Source organism: Mobula birostris, chromosome 12, assembly GCF_030028105.1.
Source record: "Mobula birostris isolate sMobBir1 chromosome 12, sMobBir1.hap1, whole genome shotgun sequence".
Lineage (NCBI taxonomy): Eukaryota > Metazoa > Chordata > Chondrichthyes > Myliobatiformes > Myliobatidae > Mobula > Mobula birostris.
This window is the reverse complement of record NC_092381.1, coordinates 109,059,747-109,083,276: the sequence shown is the minus strand read 5'-3', so window position 1 is coordinate 109,083,276 and position 23,530 is coordinate 109,059,747. Positions and strand designations below refer to the sequence as shown.

The 23,530-nt window shown below is 45.0% G+C and overlaps 1 protein-coding gene across 4 annotated transcripts in view; it reads right to left on the bottom strand.

Moving 5' to 3' along the window:
- Positions 1-4,327: 4,327 nt before the first annotated feature.
- ccdc9 (coiled-coil domain containing 9) overlaps positions 4,328-23,530 on the bottom strand; it is a 96,863-nt gene continuing 77,660 nt past the window's right edge. For 3 of the 4 annotated variants that reach the window (XM_072274447.1, XM_072274450.1, XM_072274449.1), the window contains exons 14-15: positions 20,469-20,570; positions 4,328-4,699 (exon numbers count right to left, since the gene is read on the bottom strand). In XM_072274447.1, coding sequence (XP_072130548.1) covers positions 4,695-4,699; positions 20,469-20,570 — 107 coding nt within the window. In that variant the 3' untranslated portion in view covers positions 4,328-4,694. The remainder of the gene's footprint in view (positions 4,700-20,468; positions 20,571-23,530) is intronic. The other variant, XM_072274451.1, reaches the window with a different exon arrangement.

Here is a 23,530-nt window from a genome sequence, read left to right as displayed (position 1 = left end):
ATTGATCGGGGGTTCCCAACCTGGGCCCACAGATCCCTCGCTTAATGGCATAAACGTGGTTGGGGACCCCTACCATGGATTCTGCTTGACCTGATCTGATCAGTTCCTCCAGCGTAATTGTGTGTGTTGCTTGTTGGTAAAATGGCTCATTATAGTCTCATGTTCTGAGGTGCCGGGTGGTGGGGTGGAGATAAGTCTGTACCAGAGGAGGTGAAAGGCGCTCCTTCCCTCTGCTAGCCTGCAGGTTACCCTTGGGTAAGGTGTAGCATTGGCTTAGGCCACCCCTCCCCCTAATTAAGGTCACGTGAAGTCATGGGGGCAGCTGGTGGATGGTCGTATGCACAGCTGGTACATATCACAAGTCCTGGTTGTGCAACCACTGACGTTGGGCAGACCATCTCTGAAGAGTATTGATAATGGCTAGGATCACCCAACTTGTAAAGACACTGCCCAGAAGAAGGCAATGCCTAACCACTTCTGTGGAAAAATTTGCCAAGAACAATCATGGTCGCGAAAAGACCACGATCACCCATGTCACACGACACGGCACAAAATGATGACGATGATGATGAATTTCTAACAGTGACTTCCCAGACTAACTCAGTTCTTTCAATGTCAGACACAATAACAATGTTATGACAGAACCACAAATGTGGCTCATTGTTACAGTACTCCACGACATCTTTGATGAATCTGCTCGTTTCAGTTGAATGGAAGTAATATTTCAGCAAAAGAACGTGAAAATAAATCAGAGGAGTGTGGACGTACTACATTTCAGAGACAGACAGGACAGGGTTACTGAGTGCCAATACCTCAGGGAAAGCTGGCAACGTCTCTGGGGGTATCAAATATTGAAAGGCCTGGATAGAGTGGATGTTTCCTATCGTGTTGGAGTCTAGGTCCAAACAGCACAGCCTCAGAATAGAAGGATATTTGAGGAAAGGGGCAGTATGAGTGTGAGGGCAGTTTGCTGTTCTCGGTGTCGGATGTGGGAGGCCCTGGAGTCTCCAAGCCTCCCGGACGTCTACATCTGCGCCAAGTGCATCGAGATGCAGCTCCTAAGGGACCGTGTTAGGGAACTGGAGCTGCAGCTCGATGACCTTCGTCTGGTCAGGGAGAGTGAGGAGTTGATAGAGAGGAGTTGCAGGCAGGTGGTCACGCCGGGGCCACGGGAGGCAGACAAGTGGGTCACGGTTAGGAGGGGGAAGGGGAAGAGTCAGGTAATAGGGAGTACCCCGGTGGCTGTGCCCCTTAACAATAGGTACTCCTGTTTGAGTACTGTTGGGGGGGACAGCTTACCCGGGGGAAGCGACAGTGGCCGTGCCTCCGGCACAGAGTCTGGCCCTGTAGCTCAGAAGGGTAGGGCAAGGAAGAGGAGGGCAGTTGTGATAGGGGACTCGATAGTAAGGGGGTCAGATAGGCGAATCTGTGGACGCAGTCCAGAGACCCGGATGGTAGCTTGCCTCCCTGGTGCCAGGGTCCGGGATATTTCTGATCGTGTCCAAGATATCCTGAAGTGGGAGGGTGAGGAGCCAGAGGTCGTGGTACATATAGGTACCAATGACATAGGTAGGAAAAGGGATGAGGTCCTGAAAGGAGAATATAGGGAGTTGAGAAAAAGGACCGCAAAGGTAGTAATCTCGGGATTACTGCCTGTGCCACGCGACAGTGAGAGTAGGAATGCGATGAGGTGGAGGATAAATGCGTGGCTGAGGGATTGGAGCAGGGGGCAGGGATTCCAGTTTTTGGATCATTGGGACCTCTTTTGGCACAGGCGTGACCTGTACAAAAAGGACGGGTTACACTTGAATCCTAGGGGGACCAATATCCTGGCAGGGAGATTAGCGAGGGCTACTGAGGTGACTTTAAACTAGAATGGTTGGGGGGTGGGAATCAAACTAAAGAGGCTAGGCGTGAAGAGGTTAGTTCACTACAGGGGGATGGGAACCAGTGCAGAGAGACAGAGGGGTGTAAAGTGAGGGTAGAAGCAAAAAGTACTAAGGAGAAGAGTAAAAGTGGCAGGCCGACAAATCCAGGGCAAGCATTAAAAAGGGCCACTTTTCGATATAATTGTATAAGGGCTAAGAGAGTTGTAAAAGAGCGCCTGAAGGCTTTGTGTGTCAATGCAAGGAGCATTCGTAATAAGGTGGATGAATTGAAAGTGCAGATTGTTATTAATGATTATGATATAGTTGGGATCACAGAGACATGGCTCCAGGGTGACCAGGTCCCCTACAGACAGAAACAGGTGAATTGATTATGGGGAGCAAGGACATGGCAGACCAATTGAATAATTACTTTGGTTCTGTCTTCACTAAGGAGGACATAAATAATCTTCCAGAAATAGTAGGGGACAGAGGGTCCAGTGAGATGGAGGAACTGAGCGAAATACTTGTTAGTAGGGAAGTGGTGTTAGGTAAATTGAAGGGATTGAAGGCAGATAAATCCCCAGGGCCAGATGGTCTGCATCCCAGGGTGCTTAAGGAAGTAGCCCAAGAAATAGTGGATGCATTAGTAATAATTTTTCAAAACTCGTTAGATTCTGGACTAGTTCCTGAGGATTGGAGGGTGGCTAATGTAACCCCACTTTCTAAAAAAGGAGGGAGAGAGAAACCGGGGAATTATAGACCAGTTAGCCTAACGTCGGTGGTGGGGAAACTGCTGGAGTCAGTTATCAAAGATGTGATAACAGCACATTTGGAAAGCGGTGAAATCATCGGACAAAGTCAACATGGATTTGTGAAAGGAAAATCATGTCTGACGAATTTCATAGAATTTTTTGAGGATGTAACTAGTAGAGTGGATAGGGGAGAACCAGTGGATGTGGTATATTTGGATTTTCAAAAGGCTTTTGACAAGGTCCCACACAGGAGATTAGTGTGCAAGCTTAAAGCACATGGTATTGGGGGTAAGGTATTGATGTGGATGGAGAATTGGTTAGCAGACAGGAAGCAAAGAGTGGGAATAAACAGGACCTTTTCAGAATGGCAGGCGGTGACTAGTGGGGTACCGCAAGGCTCAGTGCTGGGACCCCAGTTGTTTACAATATATATTAATGACTTGGATGAGGGAATTAAATGCAGCGTCTCCAAGTTTGCAGATGACACGAAGCTGGGTGGCAGTGTTAGCTGTGAGGAGGATGCTAAGAGGATGCAGTGTGACTTGGATAGGTTGGGTGAGTGGGCAAATTCGTGGCAGATGCAATTTAATGTGGATAAATGTGAAGTTATCCACTTTGGTGGCAAAAATAGGAAAACAGATTATTATCTGAATGGTGGCCGATTAGGAAAAGGGGAGGTGCAACGAGACCTGGGTGTCATTATACACCAGTCATTGAAAGTGGGCATGCAGGTACAGCAGACGGTGAAAAAGGCGAATGGTATGCTGGCATTTATAGCGAGAGGATTCGAGTACAGGAGCAGGGAGGTACTACTGCAGTTGTACAAGGCCTTAGTGAGACCACACCTGGAGTATTGTGTGCAGTTTTGGTCCCCTAATCTGAGGAAAGACATCCTTGCCATAGAGGGAGTACAAAGAAGGTTCACCAGATTGATTCCTGGGATGGCAGGACTTTCATATGAAGAAAGACTGGATGAACTGGGCTTGTACTCGTTGGAATTTAGAAGATTGAGGGGGGATCTGATTGAAACGTATAAAATCCTAAAGGGATTGGACAGGCTAGATGCAGGAAGATTGTTCCCGATGTTGGGGAAGTTCAGAACAAGGGGTCACAGTTTGAGGATAAAGGGGAAGCCTTTTAGGACCGAGATTAGGAAAAACTTCTTCACACAGAGAGTGGTGAATCTGTGGAATTCTCTGCCACAGGAAGCAGTTGAGGCCAGTACATTGGCTATATTTAAGAGGGAGTTAGATATGGCCCTTGTGGCTACGGGGATCAGGGGGTATGGAGGGAAGGCTGGGGCAGGGTTCTGAGTTGGATGATCAGCCATGATCATAATAAATGGCGGTGCAGGCTCAAAGGGCCGAATGGCCTACTCCTGCACCTATTTTCTATGTTTCTATGATATCCCTTTAGAACAGAGATGAAGAGGAATTTCTTTAGACTGAGGGCAGTGAATCTCTCGAATTCATTGCCACAGTCAGCTGTGGACACCACAAATTCAAGGTTGACTTGATTAGTCAGGGTATCAAAAGTTGTGGCGAGAAGGTAGAGGAACGGGATTGAGACGGATAATAAATCAGCCATGATGGAATGGTTGTGCAAACTCGATGGGCTGAATGGCCTAATTCTATTCCTATATCTTAGGGTATTAAAAAGAAATGTGGTTTAAATCTCCACTAGCGTCTGTTCAACTCCATGCCACCATTTGATTCAAAGTATTTATTGCACCACAGCATTGCCCAGATTAGACACAAAAATATACAATTCTAACAGCTCCCTTCGCCTCACGACAAAGACACGCCTGTTTCTAATTTGTTAACACTTCTTGTGCCGGTGGTGAGGACAAAATGCAGAAAGAGGCTGCAGTTTAACTAGCAATTGGAAAAAGTGAAGAGAACCCTCTGGTGTAAATAAAATAACTTCTGCTGATATTTTAAGAATCTCCGTTCCGAATCCACTAATTTCTCGCCTCAGTCCGACTAGTTTGGAGACATGATCTAATACATTTCAACAGATCATTCTGTGCCTTTCCACACAGGGATTGAAGTAGACGTCCTCATCCGAAAGTCAGTCAACCTGCAAACAACAACAATAATGTTGTTAGGAGAAAAGGCAAAAAACACATAAGTTTTCATTCATTGCAAAGTAATCTTCAGTACCAATTGAAACAAGTCTCTATAAAAGGGGCTTCCCACCTTTTTCATGCCACAGACCAATACCATTAAGCAAGGGGTCCGTGGAGCGCAGGTTGGAAACCCCTGCTCTATATCAAATATCTACAGATGTATGGTGGGGCCACTGCAAGGGACTGAAAAAAGCTGCAGAGGGTTGTAAACTGCCAGCTTCATCACAGGCACTAGCCTCCCCACCATTGAAGACACCTTCAAAAGGCAATGGCTCAAGAAGGCAGCACCCATCATTAAGGGCCTCTGCCACCCAGGACATGCCCACTTCTCATTGCTACCATCAGGGAAGAAGCACAGAAGTCTGAAGACACACACTCAATGATTCTGGAACAGCTTCTTCCCCACCGCCATCCGATTTCTGAATGGACACTGAACCCATAAACACAACCTCAATATTTTTGCATTACTTAGAAATTGAAGATTAAATATTTCTTATTGTAAGAAATGTTGTGCCTACCCTTAAACTCTGCATCCCATATAACTCCCCACCTTAAATTCCTCCATATACCTGTCTAGTACATGTATATATATATAGTATATGTGAGTATTGTATAGTACAGGTGCTACAAAACAAATTTCACGACATATGCCTGGAATGTACTGCCTGGTATGTTGGTAGGGGCAAATGCATTAAAGGCTTTTAAGAGAAGTTTGGATAGACACATGGGTGTAAGGAAGATGGAGGGATATGGACCTTGTGTAGGTAGAAGAGATTAGTGTTTGTGTGTTTTTGATTTGCTTCTTAGCTGGTTCGGCACAACACTGAGGGCCAAATGGCCTGTTCCTGTGATGTACTCTTCTATGTATGTATGCCTGTGATATTAAATACAACTCTGATTTGATGTCTGATTTCCTCAGCTGCTACCCAAAGCAGAAAAAAAGAATTCAGGAAACGTGAAGCAATCAATTCACGAATATAGTCATAAACAGAAGAGGTTCTGCAGATGCAGGAAGTTCAAAGTAACACACACAAAATGCTTAAGGAACTCAGCAGGTCAGGCAGCATCTATGGAGGAGAATCAACAGTTGGCGTTTCAGGCTGACACCCTTCTTCAGGACGGGGGGGAGTAGCTCGAATAAGAAAGTGGGGGGAGGGGGAGAGAGAGGACTACAGGCTGACAGGTGATGGGGAAGATGGGTGGATGAAGTAAGAATATGGGAGGTGATAGGTGGAAAAGGTAAAGGGCTGAAGAATAGGGAATCTGATAGGAGGGGACAGTGGACTATGGGAAAAGGGAAGAGGGGAGAGGAAACTAGGGGAAAGGTGATAGGGAGATCAGGTGAGGGGAAGGTGGGTGAGGGGAGATGAAGTAAGAAGCTGGCAGGTGACAGGTGGAAGAGGTTAGGGGCTGAAGAAGGAGGAATCTGACAGGAGAGGAGAGTGGACCACGGGAGGACGGAAAGGAGGAGGGGCACCATTCTATTATTCTAGTTGCTTTTTTGGTTGGATCAGTTACTTGGGATTTACCTGCGTCCACCACACTGTACAAAACTGCCCTCAGATTGGCATCTCTTTTACCATTTTGAAGTCACGTTACCAAGTAATGGGCACGATTTACCGCGTCCAAGTTTCTGGACCATTTTCCAACACACAGCTTGGGGTCACTCAGAACTCATGCACCCATTGGACTCAATAACCACCCCTGCTTGTGTTTTATCTTTTTCAATTCCGGAGCAGAGTTGCAGAGAACATTCTGGGCCACTGCTCAATGCTAGTCTTAATGATCCAGTTATAATCCATGTTCAGTATGGAGCAACATCTCACAAACTGTCCACACAAGACCAACAGGTTCAGGAATGATTTCACTTCTGACACTGGAGAAAATCTCGATTGCAACCCAATTTGGAGTCTAACTCATTTGAAAGGGCTTAAACTTTTCATCAATAGCATCCAGCCAATCAGAATCAGGTTTAGTATGTCTTGAAATTTGCTGTCTTTGTGGCAGCAGTACATGATAATAGAGAAACATCGTGAATTACAGCAAATATATATATAAATATGTAGTGCAAAAATAGAAATAAAAAAGTAGTGAGGTAGTGTTCATGGGTTCAATGTCCATTCAGAAATCGGATGACAGAGGGGAAGAAGCTGTTCCTGAATCATTGAGTGTGTGTCTTCAGGCTCCTGTACCTCCTCCCTGATGGTAACAGTGAGAACAAAGCATGACCTTGGTCCAACCTGATGATATGACAGACTTGAGGGGAAAAGTGGCTGCAAATTAAGTATTAGCATTCATTTTGAGAGGACTAGAATATTGAAGTAATGATGTAATCATCATCATCTTTATGTGCTGATGTGAGCGATCATGGTCTTTGATTGTGATTGTTCCTGGCAAATTTTTCTACAGAAGTGGTTTGCCATTGCCTTCTTCTGGGCAGTGTCTTTACAAGATGGATGACCCCAGCCATTATTAATATTCTTCAGAGATTGTCTATTTGGAGTCAGTGGTCACATAACCAGGACTTGTGATATGCACTGTCTGCTCCTGTAATGCTGAGGCTTTAATAAGGCATTTGACAGACCACACTTGGAGCATTGTGGGCACCATATCTAAGAAAGGATGTGCTAGCATTGGAGAGGGTCCAGAGAAGGTTCATGAGAATAATTTTGGGAATCAAAGGGTTAACATGAGCATTTGATGGCTGTGGGCCTGTACTCGCTTGAGTTTAAAAGAAAGGGTGGGGGAATCTCTTTGAGACCTATCGAATATTGAAAAGCCTAGCTACAATGAGGCAGTCTAGGAACAGAGGGCACAGCCTCAGAAAACAATTTAGAAGAGAGATGAGGAGGAATTTCTTTAGGCAGAGGGTGGTGAATCTGTGGAATTCATTGCCACAGATGGCTGTGAAGACTAAAACACTGGGTATATTTAAAGCAGTGGTTGATAGGTTCTTGATTAGTAAAGGTGTCAAAGGTTGAGGAGAGAAGCAGGATAATGGGGTTGAGAGGAGTAATGAATCAGCCAAGATGGAATGGCAGTGCAGATTAGATGGGCCGAATGGCCTACTTCTGCTCCTATGTTTTGTGGTATCCTGCTTGTATGAACACTATCCAGCACACTGTGGTCACCTTGTCCAGATGAAAAGCCAGAGACACTTGTCCAGTGACCATATTGACCCTTATATTTTGGGTTGGTGGGGCTACAACTAGAGGTCATGGGTTAAGAGTGAAAGGTGCAAAGTTTAAGGAGAAACATCTTCACTCAAAGGGTGGTGAGAGTGTGGTGCATGCCAGCTCGATTTCAACATTTAAGCTGGGTTCAGATAGCTACATGGATGGTAAGGGTATAGAGGGCTATGGTCCTGTTTAGGTCAATGGGAGTAGACAGTTTAAATGGTTCAGCATAGACCAGATGGACCAAAGGGCCTGTTTCTGCACTGTACTTTTCTATGACTATTTGCTTTGCAATAAAAAAAAGCCATTCAGCCCATCAGTTCTATGCCAGCCATCAGAGCAATCCCATCAGTCCCATTCACCCCACTTGTTTTCCTAAATCTATTCTCTCCCACTTCATACTTATACTTTATTGTCGCCAAACAATTGATACTAGAACGTACAATCATCACAGTGATATTTGATTCTGCGCTTCCCACTCCCTGGATTACAAATATTAAATATTAAAAATAGTTAAAATTAGTAAATATTAAAAATTTAAATTATAAATCTTAAATAGAAAATAGAAAAATGGAAAGTAAGGTAGTGCAAAAAAAACTGAGAGGCAGGTCCAGATATTTGGAGGGTACGGCCCAGATCCGGGTCAGGATCCGTTCAGCAGTTTTATCACTGTTGGAAAGAAGCAGTTCCCAAATCTGGCTGTACGAGTCTTCAAGCTCCTGAGCCTTTTCCCGGAGAACTGCCCAACTGCCCAGATTCTCCTATCTGGGGTAACATATCCAGTCAATCTTGTAACCAAGATTAGCTTCACATGTCACATGTGCATCAAAATATACAGTGAAATGTGCCTTTTGCATTCGACATCCAACGTAGTCCGAGCAGGTGCTGGCAGCCTGCCAGTGTTACCACACTTCTGACATAACGTGCCCACAACTCACTAACCTTAACCCATAATTCTTTGGAAAGGTGGAGGCAACTGGAGCACCTGGGGGAAACATACGCGGGCACAGGGAGAAAGTACAAATATCTTACAGACAGTGGCGGGAATTGCTATTTTGCTGCCCCCTAACCTCAACGCTCCTCCAGGAGCAGCGCAACCTTGTCCATAGGGTTTGGAGGCTTGCGTGCCTCAATGACCTGGAGAGCTACGTTGGCTGGAGCCAGGGCTTTCTTGGTAGGGTCACCCATGCCAAACAGGTCAAAGGATAGAAGTCAGACTAAGAGCGGTCCACCGGCCCTTCAGGTTCGGGATTCAGCTCAGGGTAAACTACGCTGACTGGTTAAAAAAAAATACTGTTATGGAAACAGCAGTGAGAGTAGGAATGCGATGAGGTGGAGGATAAATGCGTGACTGAGGGATTGGAGCAGGGGGTAGGGATTCAAGTTTTTGGATCATTGGGACCTCTTTTGGCGCAGGCGTGACCTGTACAAAAAGGACGGGTTGCACTTGAATCCTAAGGGGACCAATATCCTGGCAGGGAGATTAGCGGGGGCTACTGAGGTGACTTTAAACTAGAATGGTTGGGGGGTGGGAATCAAATTAAAGAGGCTAGGCATGAGGAGATTAGTTCACTACAGGGGGATGGGAACCAGTGCAGAGAGGCAGAGGGGTGTAAAGTGAGGGTAGAAACAAAAAGTACTATGGAGAAAAGTAAAAGTGGCAGGCCGACAAATCCAGGGCAAGCATTAAAAAGGGCCACTTTTCAGCATAATTGTATAAGGGCTAAGAGAGTTGTAAAAGAGCACCTGAAGGCTTTGTGTGTCAATGCAAGGAGCATTCGTAATAAGGTGGATGAATTGAAAGTGCAGATTGTTATTAATGATTATGATATAGTTGGGATCACAGAGACATGGCTCCAGGGTGACCAGGGATGGGAGCTCAACGTTCAGGGATATTCAATATTCAGGAGGGATAGACATGAAGGAAGGGGAGGTGGGGTGGCGTTGCTGGTTAAAGAAGAGATTAACGCAATAGAAAGGAAGGACATAAGCCGGGAAGATGTGGAATCGATATGGGTAGAGCTGCGTAACACTAAGGGGCAGAAGACGCTGGTGGGAGTTGTGTACAGGCCACCTAACAGTAATAGTGAGGTCGGAGATGGTATTAAACAGGAAATTAGAAATGTGTGCAATAAAGGAACAGCAGTTATAATGGGTGACTTCAATCTACATGTAGATTGGGTGAACCAAATTGGTAAAGGTGCTGAGGAAGAGGATTTCTTGGAATGTATGCGGGATGGTTTTTTGAACCAACATGTCAAGGAACCGACTAGAGAGCAGGCTATTCTGGACTGGGTTTGGAGCAATGAGGAAGGGTTAATTAGCAATCTTGTCGTGAGAGGCCCCTTGGGTAAGAGTGACCATAATATGGTGGAATTCTTTATTAAGATGGAGAGTGACATAGTTAATTCAGAAACAAAGGTTCTGAACTTAAAGAGGGGTAACTCTGAAGGTATGAGACGTGAATTAGCTAAGATAGACTGGCAAATGACACTTAAAGGATTGACGGTGGATATGCAATGGCAAGCATTTAAAGGTTGCATGGATGAACTGCAACAAATGTTCATCCCAGTTTGGCAAAAGAATAAATCAAGGAAGGTAGTGCACCTGTGGCTGACAAGAGAAATTAGGGATAGTATCAATTCCAAAGAAGCATACAAATTAGCCAGAGAAAGTGGCTCACCTGAGGACTGGGAGAAATTCAGAGTTCAGCAGAGGAGGACAAAGGGCTTAATTAGGAAGGGGAAAAAAGATTATGAGAGAAAACTGGCAGGCAACATAAAAACAGACTGTAAAAGCTTTTATAGATATGTAAAAAGGAAAAGACTGGTAAAAACAAATGTAGGTCCCCTGCAGACAGAAACAGGTGAATTGATTATGGGGAGCAAGGACATGGCAGACCAATTGAATAATTACTTTGGTTCTGTCTTCACTGAGGAGGACATAAATAATCTTCCAGAAATAGTAGGGGACAGAGGGTCCAGTGAGATGGAGGAACTGAGCGAAATACTTGTTAGTAGGGAAGTGGTGTTAGGTAAATTGAAGGGATTGAAGGCAGATAAATCCCCAGGGCCAGATGGTCTGCATCCCAGGGTGCTTAAGGAAGTAGCCCAAGAAATAGTGGATGCATTAGTGATAATTTTTCAAAACTCGTTAGATTCTGGACTAGTTCCTGAGGATTGGAGGGTGGCTAATGTAACCCCACTTTTTAAAAAAGGAGGGAGAGAGAAACCGGGGAATTATAGACCAGTTAGCCTAACGTCGGTGGTGGGGAAACTGCTGGAGTCAGTTATCAAGGATGTGATAACAGCACATTTGGAAAGCGGTGAAATGATCGGACAAAGTCAGCATGGATTTGTGAAAGGAAAATCATGTCTGACGAATCTCATAGAATTTTTTGAGGATGTAACTAGTAGAGTGGATAGGGGAGAACCAGTGGATGTGGTATATTTGGATTTTCAGAAGGCTTTTGACAAGGTCCCACACAGGAGATTAGTGTGCAAACTTAAAGCACACGGTATTGGGGGTAAGGTATTGGTGTGGGTGGAGAGTTGGTTAGCAGACAGGAAGCAAAGAGTGGGAATAAACGGGACCTTTTCAGAATGGCAGGCGGTGACTAGTGGGGTACCGCAAGGCTCAGTGCTGGGACCCCAGTTGTTTACAATATATATTAATGACTTGGATGAGGGAATTAAATGCAGCATCTCCAAGTTTGCGGATGACACGAAGCTGGGTGGCAGTGTTAGCTGTGAGGAGGATGCTAAGAGGATGCAGGGTGACTTGGATAGGTTGGGTGAGTGGGCAAATTCATGGTGCAACGAGACCTGGGTGTCATTATACACCAGTCATTGAAAGTGGGCATGCAGGTACAGCAGGCGGTGAAAAAGGCGAATGGTATGTTGGCATTTATAGCAAGAGGATTTGAGTACAGGAGCAGGGAGGTACTACTGCAGTTGTACAAGGCCTTGGTGAGACCACACCTGGAGTATTGTGTGCAGTTTTGGTCCCCTAATCTGAGGAAAGACATCCTTGCCATAGAGGGAGTACAGAGAAGGTTCACCAGATTGATTCCTGGGATGGCAGAACTTTCATATGAAGGAAGACTGGATGAACTGGGCTTGTACTCGTTGGAATTTAGAAGATTGAGGGGGGATCTGATTGAAACGTATAAGATCCTAAAGGGATTGGACAGGCTAGACTCAGGAAGATTGTTCCCGATGTTGGGGAAGTCCAGAACGAGGGGTCATAGTTTGAGGATAGAGGGGAAGCCTTTTAGGACCGAGATTAGGAAAAACTTCTTCACACAGAGAGTGGTGAATCTGTGGAATTCTCTGCCACAGGAAACAGTTGAGGCCAGTTCATTGGCTATATTTAAGAGGGAGTTAGATATGGCCCTTGTGGCTACGGGGGTCAGGGGGTATGGAGGGAAGGCTGGGGCGGTGTTCTGAGTTGGATGATCAGCCATGATCATAATAAATGGCGGTGCAGGCTCGAAGGGCCGAATGGCCTACTCCTGCACCTATTTTCTATGTTTCTATGTTTCTACACCTGAGTGCGATGGTATGGACAGAGAGAGGTGGGGGACCAGCAGCGAACCGGGCAGTAAGTACGTAACTTTTGCACTACCATACTACCCCTTTCAATACGGAAGCCCAGCCGGTCCCAGAGAAAACATGCACAAGGTTAGGACCCTTGAGCTACAAGGCCACAGCTCTACCTGTTGTGCTATTGAGCCACCCAGCATTGGCTGAGAGAGTGAAAAAGCCATTTATAGATCCCATAAAGAGAATGAGAGTGCAGATGACATGACTGAAGACTTCTACAAGAAGCTGGAGATTTTTAGAACAAGCATATATTTAATATTCTTGTCCATTTGGTCAGAAAATACAAAAAAGAAAGTTGAGAAAGTGAAACAGATATCAGAAACTGCAGTGGTACAAATCAGTAAGTTTCTGTGACACAATGCAATATAAAGGTGCTTGCAATCTGACGTTCCACATTTAACTACTGAGTGCATTAGTATTCAAACAGCAGACAGAGAAAATGCATTTACCATTAAGACAGAACACAGGTTATAGAAAAGCTTTAATAGAAAAAGTAACACACACAAAATGCTGGAGGAACTCAGCAGGCCAGGCAGCATCTATGGAAAAGAGTAAACAGTCGACATTTCTTCAGGACTGGAAAGAAAGAGGAGAAATCAGAATAAGAAGATGGGAGGGGAGGAAGAAGTACAAGGTGGCGGTGATAGGTCAAACCAGGAGAGGGGGAGGGGGGTGAGCTAAAGAGCTGGGAAGTTGATTGGTGGAAGAGATAAAGGGCAGGAGAAAGGGGAATTTGGTAGGAGAGGACAGAAGACCATGGAAGAAAGGGAAGGGGGAGAAGCCCAGGGGGAGGTGATGGGCAGGCAAGGAGGTAAAGTGAGAGGGGAAACAGGGATGGAGAATGGTAAAGTAGGTGAGGGCAATTACTGGAAGTTTTTAGAAAAGGTACCTTTAACAAAAGGCCCAGAGTTTCCCTTATGACCTCTGCCACCACTGTGGTCTACGGCAGTCAAGAATTCTTTTAAAAAAAAGTTGCTACACAGATCCTTTGAGCATACAAACAACAGCAATAATAAATCTAGCAACTGGAATGTTTGACAAGGTCCTTTTAACAGTCACAAATACTTATAAAGTTCATGAACCTTGAACATTTTAATTCAAATGTGCATAATAGATTTGACCCGGAGCACCTGATCCCCTCTCCCAATATTGTAATGCATTCTCTGATTAAAAGTTTATCAAAAAACATATCCAAACTCTCATAAGCAGGGCATAGATGGATGCTGGTAAGATTATGACAAAGTGCTGATCATACATCAATCTCTTTAAGTCTACAAGGCCGTGATTAATAATCCTACAATCTCTGACCCCCTATCATCAGCCAGGAAGGACCATAGCATCAGGACTGTTGGGATGGGAACGAGCTTTGTCCCCAAGCCACAAGACTGAACTCCCTGTTACCATCCAGGTCTCATCAGGTATGAAACACCAGTAGAGTTACACTTCTCACTTTTTTAACTTCTGTCATAAATATACCTTATTATTTGTTAATTTATTTGTTGTAATATTACTTTACATGTTGTGTGTCTGAGTTATATGTACTGTGTTATGTGCTTTGGTCCGGACAAACATATGTATTGTACGAATTATATGTACTGTGTTGTGCACCTTCCTCCAAGAGGAGCATAACGTTGTTGTAGGGTTTGAAGGCTTGCGTGCCTCAATGACCTGGAGAGCTATGCTGGCTGGAGTCAGGGCTTCATGTTTTGGCTCTTGATAGGTCAAAGGGTAGAGGCCAGACTAAGAATGGTCCATCAGTCCTCCAGGTTCGGGAGTTCAGCTCAGGACTAACAATCCTGACTGGTCAAACAAAACTGTTACAGAAACAGCAGTGAAGAATCCTTCTCCATCTGAGTGTGACGGCATGACAGCCAGAGATGGAGGATCTTCATTGCTGCCCTAAACACCACTGGTGCAGTGGGTAGTGAGTAATTAAGTTCTGCACCTAGGTCAGGAGGAGCATGGCTTTGTTTGATGATTTACCTGCGTACGGTTGAATGACAATAAAGTTGAACTAGAGCTTGATTAGCAGCAGCATTCAGTTTGACGAAGCACTTTTCCATTTAGCAACTGGTGTCAGAAAGAACATGCAACAGAAACTTCTGAGGGAACGGGATACAAGCTGAAAAAGCAAGCACTCGCAGGGTGTTGTCAGTGAGCTGGGAAGTGGGGCTGACACAATGAGTACTTATTACCGGTGAGGCTTCATTTAGAGTATTGTGAGCAGCTATGGGCCCCTTATCTGAGAAAGGATGTGCTGACGTTGGACAGGATTCAAAGGAGGTTCACAAAAATGGTTCTGGGATTGAAAGGCCTAGCATATGAGGAACGTTTGATGGCTCTGGGCCTTTACCCACTGGAGTTTAGAAGAATGAGGAGGGATCTCATTGTATGTTGAAAGGCCTCAATAAAGTGGACATGGAGAGGATGTTTTCTATGGTGGGGAGGAGTCTAGGACCAGAGGGCACTGCCTCAGAATAGAGGGATGCCCATTTAGAGTGGCGATGAGGAGGAGTTTCTTTCACTAGAATCTGTGGAATGGCTGTGAAGGCCATGTCATTGGGTATATTTAAGGGGGAGGTTGACAGGTCCTTGGATTAGTCAGGGTGTGAAGGGTTACAAGGAGAAGGCAGGAAAACGTCTGCAGTTGAGAGGGAAATGGGTCATCTGTGATGAAATGGCAGAGTAGACTCAATGGGCAAATAGCCTAATTCTGCTTCATGGTCTTATTCAAAACTACACCAATCCTCTCTCACTCTACCAGTTCCCACCAGAATCGGTTCTCCAATTCTGTCAGGGTAGTATTTTGGGAACACTATCGAGTAAATATGATACAATGATTGAAAAGGAGGAGGACAGGTCCATGATTTGTACCGCAAGCAGGGGAAGAATGTCTAGGCTGGTCAGTTCTGGAAAAAGAAGAGGCGGTATCAGTACCAGCAAGCTTCTGAAAATCGTAGAACCCACAGTAACCACATGAGCAGAAGACAAAAGAGCAGAATTAGACCATCTGGCCCATTGAGTTTCCTCTGCCATTTCATCATGGCTGATTTATTTTCCCTCATCCCCATTCTCCTGCCTTCTCCCTGCTACTTTTGACACCCTTACTAATCAAGAGCCTATCAAGCCCCGCTTTAAATATACCCAACGACTTGGCCTCCACAGTCATCCATGGCAATGAATTGCACAGACTCACCACCCTCTGGCTACAGGAATGCCTCCTAATCTCTGTTCTAAAGGAACGTCCTTCTAGCCTGAAGTTGTGCCCTCTGGTCTGGGACTCCCCCAACACTGGAATAATCCTTTCCACATCCACTCTATCTAGGCCTTTCAATATTCAACAGTTTCCAATGTGATTTCCCCTCATCCTCCTGAACCCCAGCAAGTACAAACCCAGAGTCAGCAAGCACTACTCATACATTAACCCTTTCATTCCTGGGATCATTCTCCTGAGCCTCCTCTGGACCCTCACCAATGTCAGCACATCTTTTCTTACATAAGAGGCCCAAAACTGCTCAGAATACTCCAAGTGAGGCCTCACTGGTGCTTTCTAAGGCCTCAGCATTACATCCTTGTGTTTATATTCTAGTCCTCTCGAAATGAATGTTGACATCACATTTACCTTCCTCACCACAGACTCGACCTGTAAACTAACCTTTCAGAAATCCTGCACGAGGACTCCCAAGTCCCTTTGCACCTCTGAATACTGAATTTTCTCCCCACTTAGAAACAATCTACACTTTTATTTCCTCTACCGAAGTGCATGACATACACTTCCTGACAGCATATTCCATCTGCCATTTCTTTGCCCATTCTCCTAATCTGTCCAATCAGTCAATCCTCTATCCATGCTAGTATCTTTCCTGTAACACCATTAAGCTCTTGTTAATCAGTCTCATGCGCCGTACCTTGTCAAAGACCTTCTGAAAATCCAAGTACACAACATCCACCAATTCTCCTTTGTCTATCCTGCTTGTTATTTCTTCAAAGAATTCCAACAGATTCGTCAGACAAGATTTTCCCTTAAGGAAACCATGCTGACTTCAGCCTATCTTATCACGTGCCTCCAAGTACTCTGAAATCGCATCTTTAACAATCCAGTCCAATGTTTTCCTAACCACTGAGGTCAAACTAACTGGCCTATAATTACTTTTCTTTTGTCTTCCCCCCCCTCTTGAAGAGTGGAGTGACATTTACAATTTTCCAGTCCTCCGGAACCATGCCAGAATCCAATGATCCTTGAAAGATCAGTACTAATGCCTCCGCAATCTCTTCAGCCACCTCTTTCAGAATCCTGGGGTGTACATTATCTGGTCCAGGTGACTTATCTACCTTCAGACCTTTCAGTTTCCCAAGCATCTTCTCCTCAGTAATGGCCTCCGACACTCTCGAACTTCCAGCATACTGATAGTGTCTTCCACAGTTTAGATTGATGCAAAATATTTATTCGGTTTGTCCGCCATTTCCTTGTCAACAATTACTATCTGTTCAGTGTAATTTTGCAGTGGTCCAGCATCCACTCTCACCTCTCTTTGAAAAAACTTCTGGCTTCTTTGATATTATTGGCTAGCTTACCTTCATATTTCATCTTTTTCCTCCTTACGATTTTTTCTGGTGCCTTCTGTTAGTTTTTAAACATTTCCCAATCCTCTAATTTCCCACTAATTTTTGCACTATTATATGCCTTCTCTTTTGCTTTTATGGTAGCTTGGACTTTCCTTGTCTGCCACGGTTGCTTCATCCTCACGTTGGATAATATTTTAGATAATATTTGTTCATCAACTAACACCATCTTAAAAACTATCTGCTCCTTTAATTTACTTCTTATTATGTAATCTGGTTTTCCCATTTCAGAAACCACCAGGGCTATGTGGGAGGGAAGGGTTAGATTGATCCTAGAGTAGGTTAAAAGGTCAGCACAACTTTGTGGGCCAAGGACCTGAACTGTACAGTAACGTTCTGTTCCAAAAAGCCTGATTATACTTTAGTCAAAAGATTCAAAATTGATTCATTGGTTATGGATGCCTTACAAAAGTTCTATAAAGGATGTGAAAGTCACTAGTGAAATGCAAATGTGGTGTTTCACACTGGAACAAAAAGGGTTCAAGGGAAGTAGTGGTATTTCAGAATTCAAAGGAGTTAGGGTATTCTACAATTCAACGGAGTTAGGAGTATTCTAGAATTCAGAGTCACAGGTGTTCTAGGAGTCGACGGAGTTTATGGGTTATCCAGAATTCAACAGGGTCATGTGTATTCTAGAATTCAACAGAGTTGTGGGCATTCTAGCACTCAGCAGGGCCGTGTGCGTTCTAGAATTTAACACAGACACGGGTATTCTAGAATTCAACTGGGTTATGTGTATTTTAGAATTCAACAGAGTTATGGATATTCTAGAACTCCATGGAGGTTGGGGTATTCTAGGGTATATCATGGAACAAAAAACAGAGTAGAGTGTTAGGAGTGGAATGCCTCAAGAAGATATCACGTGAGCATTCAAATTCATGAGATTCTGCAGATGCTGGAAATCCAGAGTAAGATGTAAGAAAACACACACACACACAATGCTGGAGGAACTCAGCAGGTCAGGTAGCATCTATGGAGGGAAATGAACAGCTGATGTTTCAGACCACGACCCTTCATCAGGTCCCCTCTCCAGATTAGGGATTCCCAATCTGGGAACCACAGACCCCTTGCTTAATGGTATTGGTCCAGGCGTAAAAAAAAGTTGGGAACCCCTGCTTTAGTTGTTGCCTGACCTGCTGAGTTCCTCCAGCACTTTGTGGATAAATTTGGCACTAGTAGTAATGTCTGCACCATCACTGTACATTGAATTGTTCAAGCAGAATACTTAAACCATTGAAAATAGAATGCAAGCCAAAGCCGATAATTTCCTGGACATCCAAGATAATAACTGATTAAATTAAATGGCAATTTCCAGCAATGCAGCCTCCAAGAGGACCACAATCTTATCCTGGCTTGGAGGCTTGCGTGCCTCAATAACCTGGAGAGCTCTGTTGTCTGGAGTTGGGGCTTTGTGCTTTGGCTCTTGCTAGGGTCACCCATGCCCAACAGGTCAAAGGGTAGAGGCTAGACTAAGAGCAGTCCACCTGTCCTCTGGGTTCAGGGGGCTGGGGTTCAGCTCAGGGTTGACAACCCTGATTAGTAAAATTGTTATGGAAATACCAATGGAAAATCTTTCTACATCTGACTGTGACGGTATTCCTGAGTCTCCACCCGGGATTTGTACAACTGACAGCAGTGTGAGTTAATGACACAACAAAGTCACCGCCAGAGATTGAGCACCTTCATTGCCGCCCTAAATGGCAGCGGCATAACGGGCAGTAGAAAGACCAGCAATGCAGCAAACCAACAGCACAAGAGAACAAAAAAAAAAATCCGACATAACCAAGCCCAACCACACAGCGGGTATGAATACACACCCCATTTATTTACCATCTCAGTTTTCTCCCCAACCTGGGGAATGGACTTATGGCTCTTCCACTTTCAATCCCAATATTCCCCGGGGCTTAGAAGCAAGAGAGGCCACCTCATCAAGACTAACAGGTTCTGAGAAGGACTGACAGCACAGATGATGCTGCCCAAAGTCTAGAACCACTGAGTCTTGGGGTGAAAGGATCATCTTAAAGAGAATTTCATCAAACTGAGAAAGTTACAAGTCTACAACTTTCTCCCTCCAAGGGCTGTGGACGTGGTTTTCCAGAATATTCCCTCTGGGATTGAGCGGGATGATAGAATGGCAAAGTAGACTTGACGGGCTGAATGGCTTCTCTGTCTTATGCTCTCATATTTTAGTTCAAGGTTCAGCATGGCAACAGTCCCCGCACCGCCCAGTTACAACCTACTAATCTGCATATCTTAGGACTGTGGGAGGAAACTGGGGCACCCAGAGGGTCACGGGGATAATTACAAACTCCTTATAGAGAGCAGCAGAATTGAACACAAATCACTAGCACTGTATTAGCAATAAACTGACCAGGCTGCCCCGGATGGAATCAATACACTCTTGCACATCGGTCATCAGGCTAGGATGTAGACACGATATGGCCTTGAAAGGCCTCATGCAGCTCCAACCTATTCCATTTTAAACGACTGACTTCAGGGCCCATGTTTGGTGTTTTACAGAATCCCAGACAGTGGCCTCACACACACACTCACACAGACTAAGGACATGGAAGGGTAAAGGGAAGTTGGCACCACGGCGTAGCGATTAGTGCCAGTGAACCCAGGTTGCTGCCTGTAAGGAGTTTGTACGTCCTTCCTGCGACCGGGTGGGTTTCCTCCGGGTGCTCCGGTTTCCTCCCACATTCTGAAGATGTCCGGGTTAGTAGGTTAATTGGTCATGTGGATGTAATCAGGTGCTGCAGACTCTTTGGAAGGGCCTGTTACTCTGTTGTATCCCCAAGTAAAAATAAAGCAATGCTTCAAATCCACGTGTGCTTTTCTATGTCAATAACTAAAAGGAATCTACATTGTTGGTCAAATGGTAATGTCTACTTTAAAAAAACAGTCAGATATCTGGTGCCCAGATGATATACACAAGATTTTCAGATGGTGTGCTGGGCTTTGAGGGTTTGTGGAGAAATCCTGTGTCTCAGTAGAGTATTCCACTCTCCAGTTAGAGAGAGCAGCAGAAAAGCCAGAAATCTCAGAGCCACGTGCGTTCAGTGAGACAGGGAGAGCAGAGAGACAGAAGAATCAGGAGCAGTTCGGACTAACAGTCATGGATTTTGTCACAGAGTCTTGTGCCTCACGCAGCAGAGACCAACATCGGCAACTTTGCACCAAACAGCCGTTAACGCCTGCTTTTTGTTGGGTTTGATGTTAGACATGCTGCCTTGATTGGTTAAGCAAAGATTTTTTTTTTTGGAGTTAGTCAGGCTCAAGAGAGAGAGCTTAGCCCAGAGAGAGGGGAGTCTTACGAAAGCAAACCGTCTCAAAGCTGGTGATGCGAACTGCACCTGAGATAGGCTCATCTCCTTCCACACAGTCCGTCTTCTGCGACGTGTCGCTGGAAGCTTCGCCTTCAGAGAGGGGAAAAGAAAAGTTAGTGTGCACTCTAGAAACATTAGTGTTTAACAAAAGCAGACAACGAACGGCCCAGAAATTATTGTACATCCAAAATGTCAACATGCAATTACATTTTCAGCCAAACATCTGTGGTAACACATCTGCTAAAGCAGAGCATAGAAATGATCTTGGATTGATCGTAGAGTAGGTTAAAAAGTCGGCACAACATCATGGGCCAAAGGTTCTGTACTGTGCTGTTCTATGAATGCTGTGGAAATAAATCTGTAACCCTGAAGTCTTTATGAATTTATAACTTTTGCAAGATGTAATGTGACAAAATGGAACCTGTGTGATTCCAGAGTGCTTTGCTGGTTTGCTGATACGGGTGGATAGCAAGCTTGCAAGGGTATGTTATTCAGAGCAGGGAGTGTTTTGACATTACATGATTGAAAGCAGAGAAAAATATGACACAGCTGTTGGAGAGGAGAAGCCTCAAAGACAAATGGGCTCATTAAAGACAAATGTGAGATAAGACAGGAATGCTATTAAGGGATGGAACCACCTCAAAGACATGAAGTTGATGAATTACTGGACTCTGCAAACATATAAAAGTTAACTGTTTTGAGCTGTAAGATTGAAGCTACCTACCGATGACTTAACATACAGAGATAGTCTTCCCTTGCAAGTAATAAACTCGCATATAATTTGAACCACTCTGAGTTTGTTGTAGTCTGTTACTGTATATTCAGAATACCTACCTGAATGGGGAACAACCCCAATGTACAGGAGGAGATTAGGAGAAGAATCAAGCCCTTGGAGACGGTATTTATTTATTGGGATACAGTGTGCAATAGACCATCCGGCCTTCGAGCCATGTGCCAGCCCCAGCAATCCCGATTTAACCCTAGCCTAATCACTGAACAATTTTCAATGATCCGATTAATCTACCAACTGGCACATCGTTGGACTGAGAGGGAGAACTGGAGCACCCGGAGTCATGGGGAGAGCATACAAACTTCTTACAGGCAGCATTGCAGAATTGAACTCGAGTCGCTAGTACTGTAAAGTGCTGTGCCTACGTTACCATGCCAAACAAGAGGGTATCGTGCCTGCAGACAGGGTAGCGGGATAATGAGCAGGGCTCCTCAGTAGACAAGGAAAACTGTTTTAATTTCTATTCAGTGGCCACTTTATTAGGTACACTAACCAGCCAATCATCTGGCAGCAACTCAATGGCTAAAAGTAGGCAAACGTGGTCAAGAGGTTCAGTTGTTGTTCAGACCAAACGTCAGAATTGGGAAGAAATGTGATCTCAGTGACTTTGACTGTGGAATGATTGTGGGTGTCAGATGGGGTGGTTTGAGTACCTCAGAAACTGCTGATCTCCTGGGTTTTCCACGCACAACAGTCTCTAGAGTTTACAGAGAATGGTGTGAAAAACAAAAAACACTCAGTGAGCAGCAGCTCGGCGGGTGAAAACACCTTGCTAATGAGAGAGGTCGGAGGAGAATGGCCAGACTGCTTCAAGCTGACAAGGCAGTGACAGTAACTCAAATAGCCACGTTCTACAACAGTAGTGTGCAGGAGAGCACCTCTAAATGCACACCACATCGAACCTTAAAGTGGATGGACTTTAAGATCATACTGGTTACACTCCTGTACCTAATAAAGTGGCCACTGAGTGTACTTGGGAACTTTAATATATCAAATCGGGTGGAGATACGTCTCTACTAAAGGAGGTGTAAGGTGCTCCTTCCCTCTGCTAGCCTGCAGGTCACCCTTGAGCAAGGAGTAGCACCTGCTTAGCCCTTCCACCCCCCCACCCCCCCCAAATCAGGGTCACTTGAAGCCACGGGAGCAGGTGGTGGATGGTTGTATGAGCAGCTGGTGCATATCACATCCAGGTTATGTGACCACTGACGCCAGGCAGACAGTCTCTGAAGAGTATTGATAATAGAAACATAGAAACATAGAAAATAGGTGTAGGAGTAGGCCATTCGGCCCTTCGAGCCTGCACCGCCATTTATTATGATCATGGCTGATCATCCAACTCAGAACCCCGCCCCAGCCTTCCCCCCATACCCCCTGATCCCCGTAGCCACAAGGGCCATATCTAACTCCCTCTTAAATATAGCCAATGTACTGGCCTCAACTGCTTCCTGTGGCAGAGAATTCCACAGATTCACCACTCCCTGTGTGAAGAAGTTTTTCCTAATCTCGGTCCTAAAAGGCTTCCCCTTTATCCTCAAACTGTGACCCCTTGTTCTGGACTTCCCCAACATCGGGAACAATCTTCCTGCATCTAGCCTGTCCAATCCCTTTAGGATCTTATACGTTTCAATCAGATCCCCCCTCAATCTTCTAAATTTCAACGAGTACAAGCCCAGTTCATTCAGTCTTTCTTCATATGAAAGTCCTGCCATCCCAGGAATCAATCTGGTGAACCTTCTTTGTACTCCCTCTATGGCAAGGATGTCTTTCCTCAGATTAGGGGACCAAAACTGCACACAATACTCCAGGTGTGGTCTCACCAAGGCCTTGTACAACTGCAGTAGTACCTCCCTGCTCCTGTACTCGAATCCTCTCGCTATAAATGCCAGCATACCATTCGCCTTTTTCACCGCCTGCTGTACCTGCATGCCCACTTTCAATGACTGGTGTATAATGACACCCAGGTCACGTTGCACCTCCCCTCTTCCTAATCGGCCACCATTCAGATAATAATCTGTTTTCCTATTTTTGCCACCAAAGTGGATAACTTCACATTTATCCACATTAAATTGCATCTGCCATGAATTTGCCCACTCACCCAACCTATCCAAGTCACCCTGCATCCTCTTAGCATCCTCCTCACAGCTAACACTGCCACCCAGCTTCGTGTCATCCGCAAACTTGGAGATGCTGCATTTAATTCCCTCATCCAAGTCATTAATATATATTGTAAACAACTGGGGTCCCAGCACTGAGCCTTGCG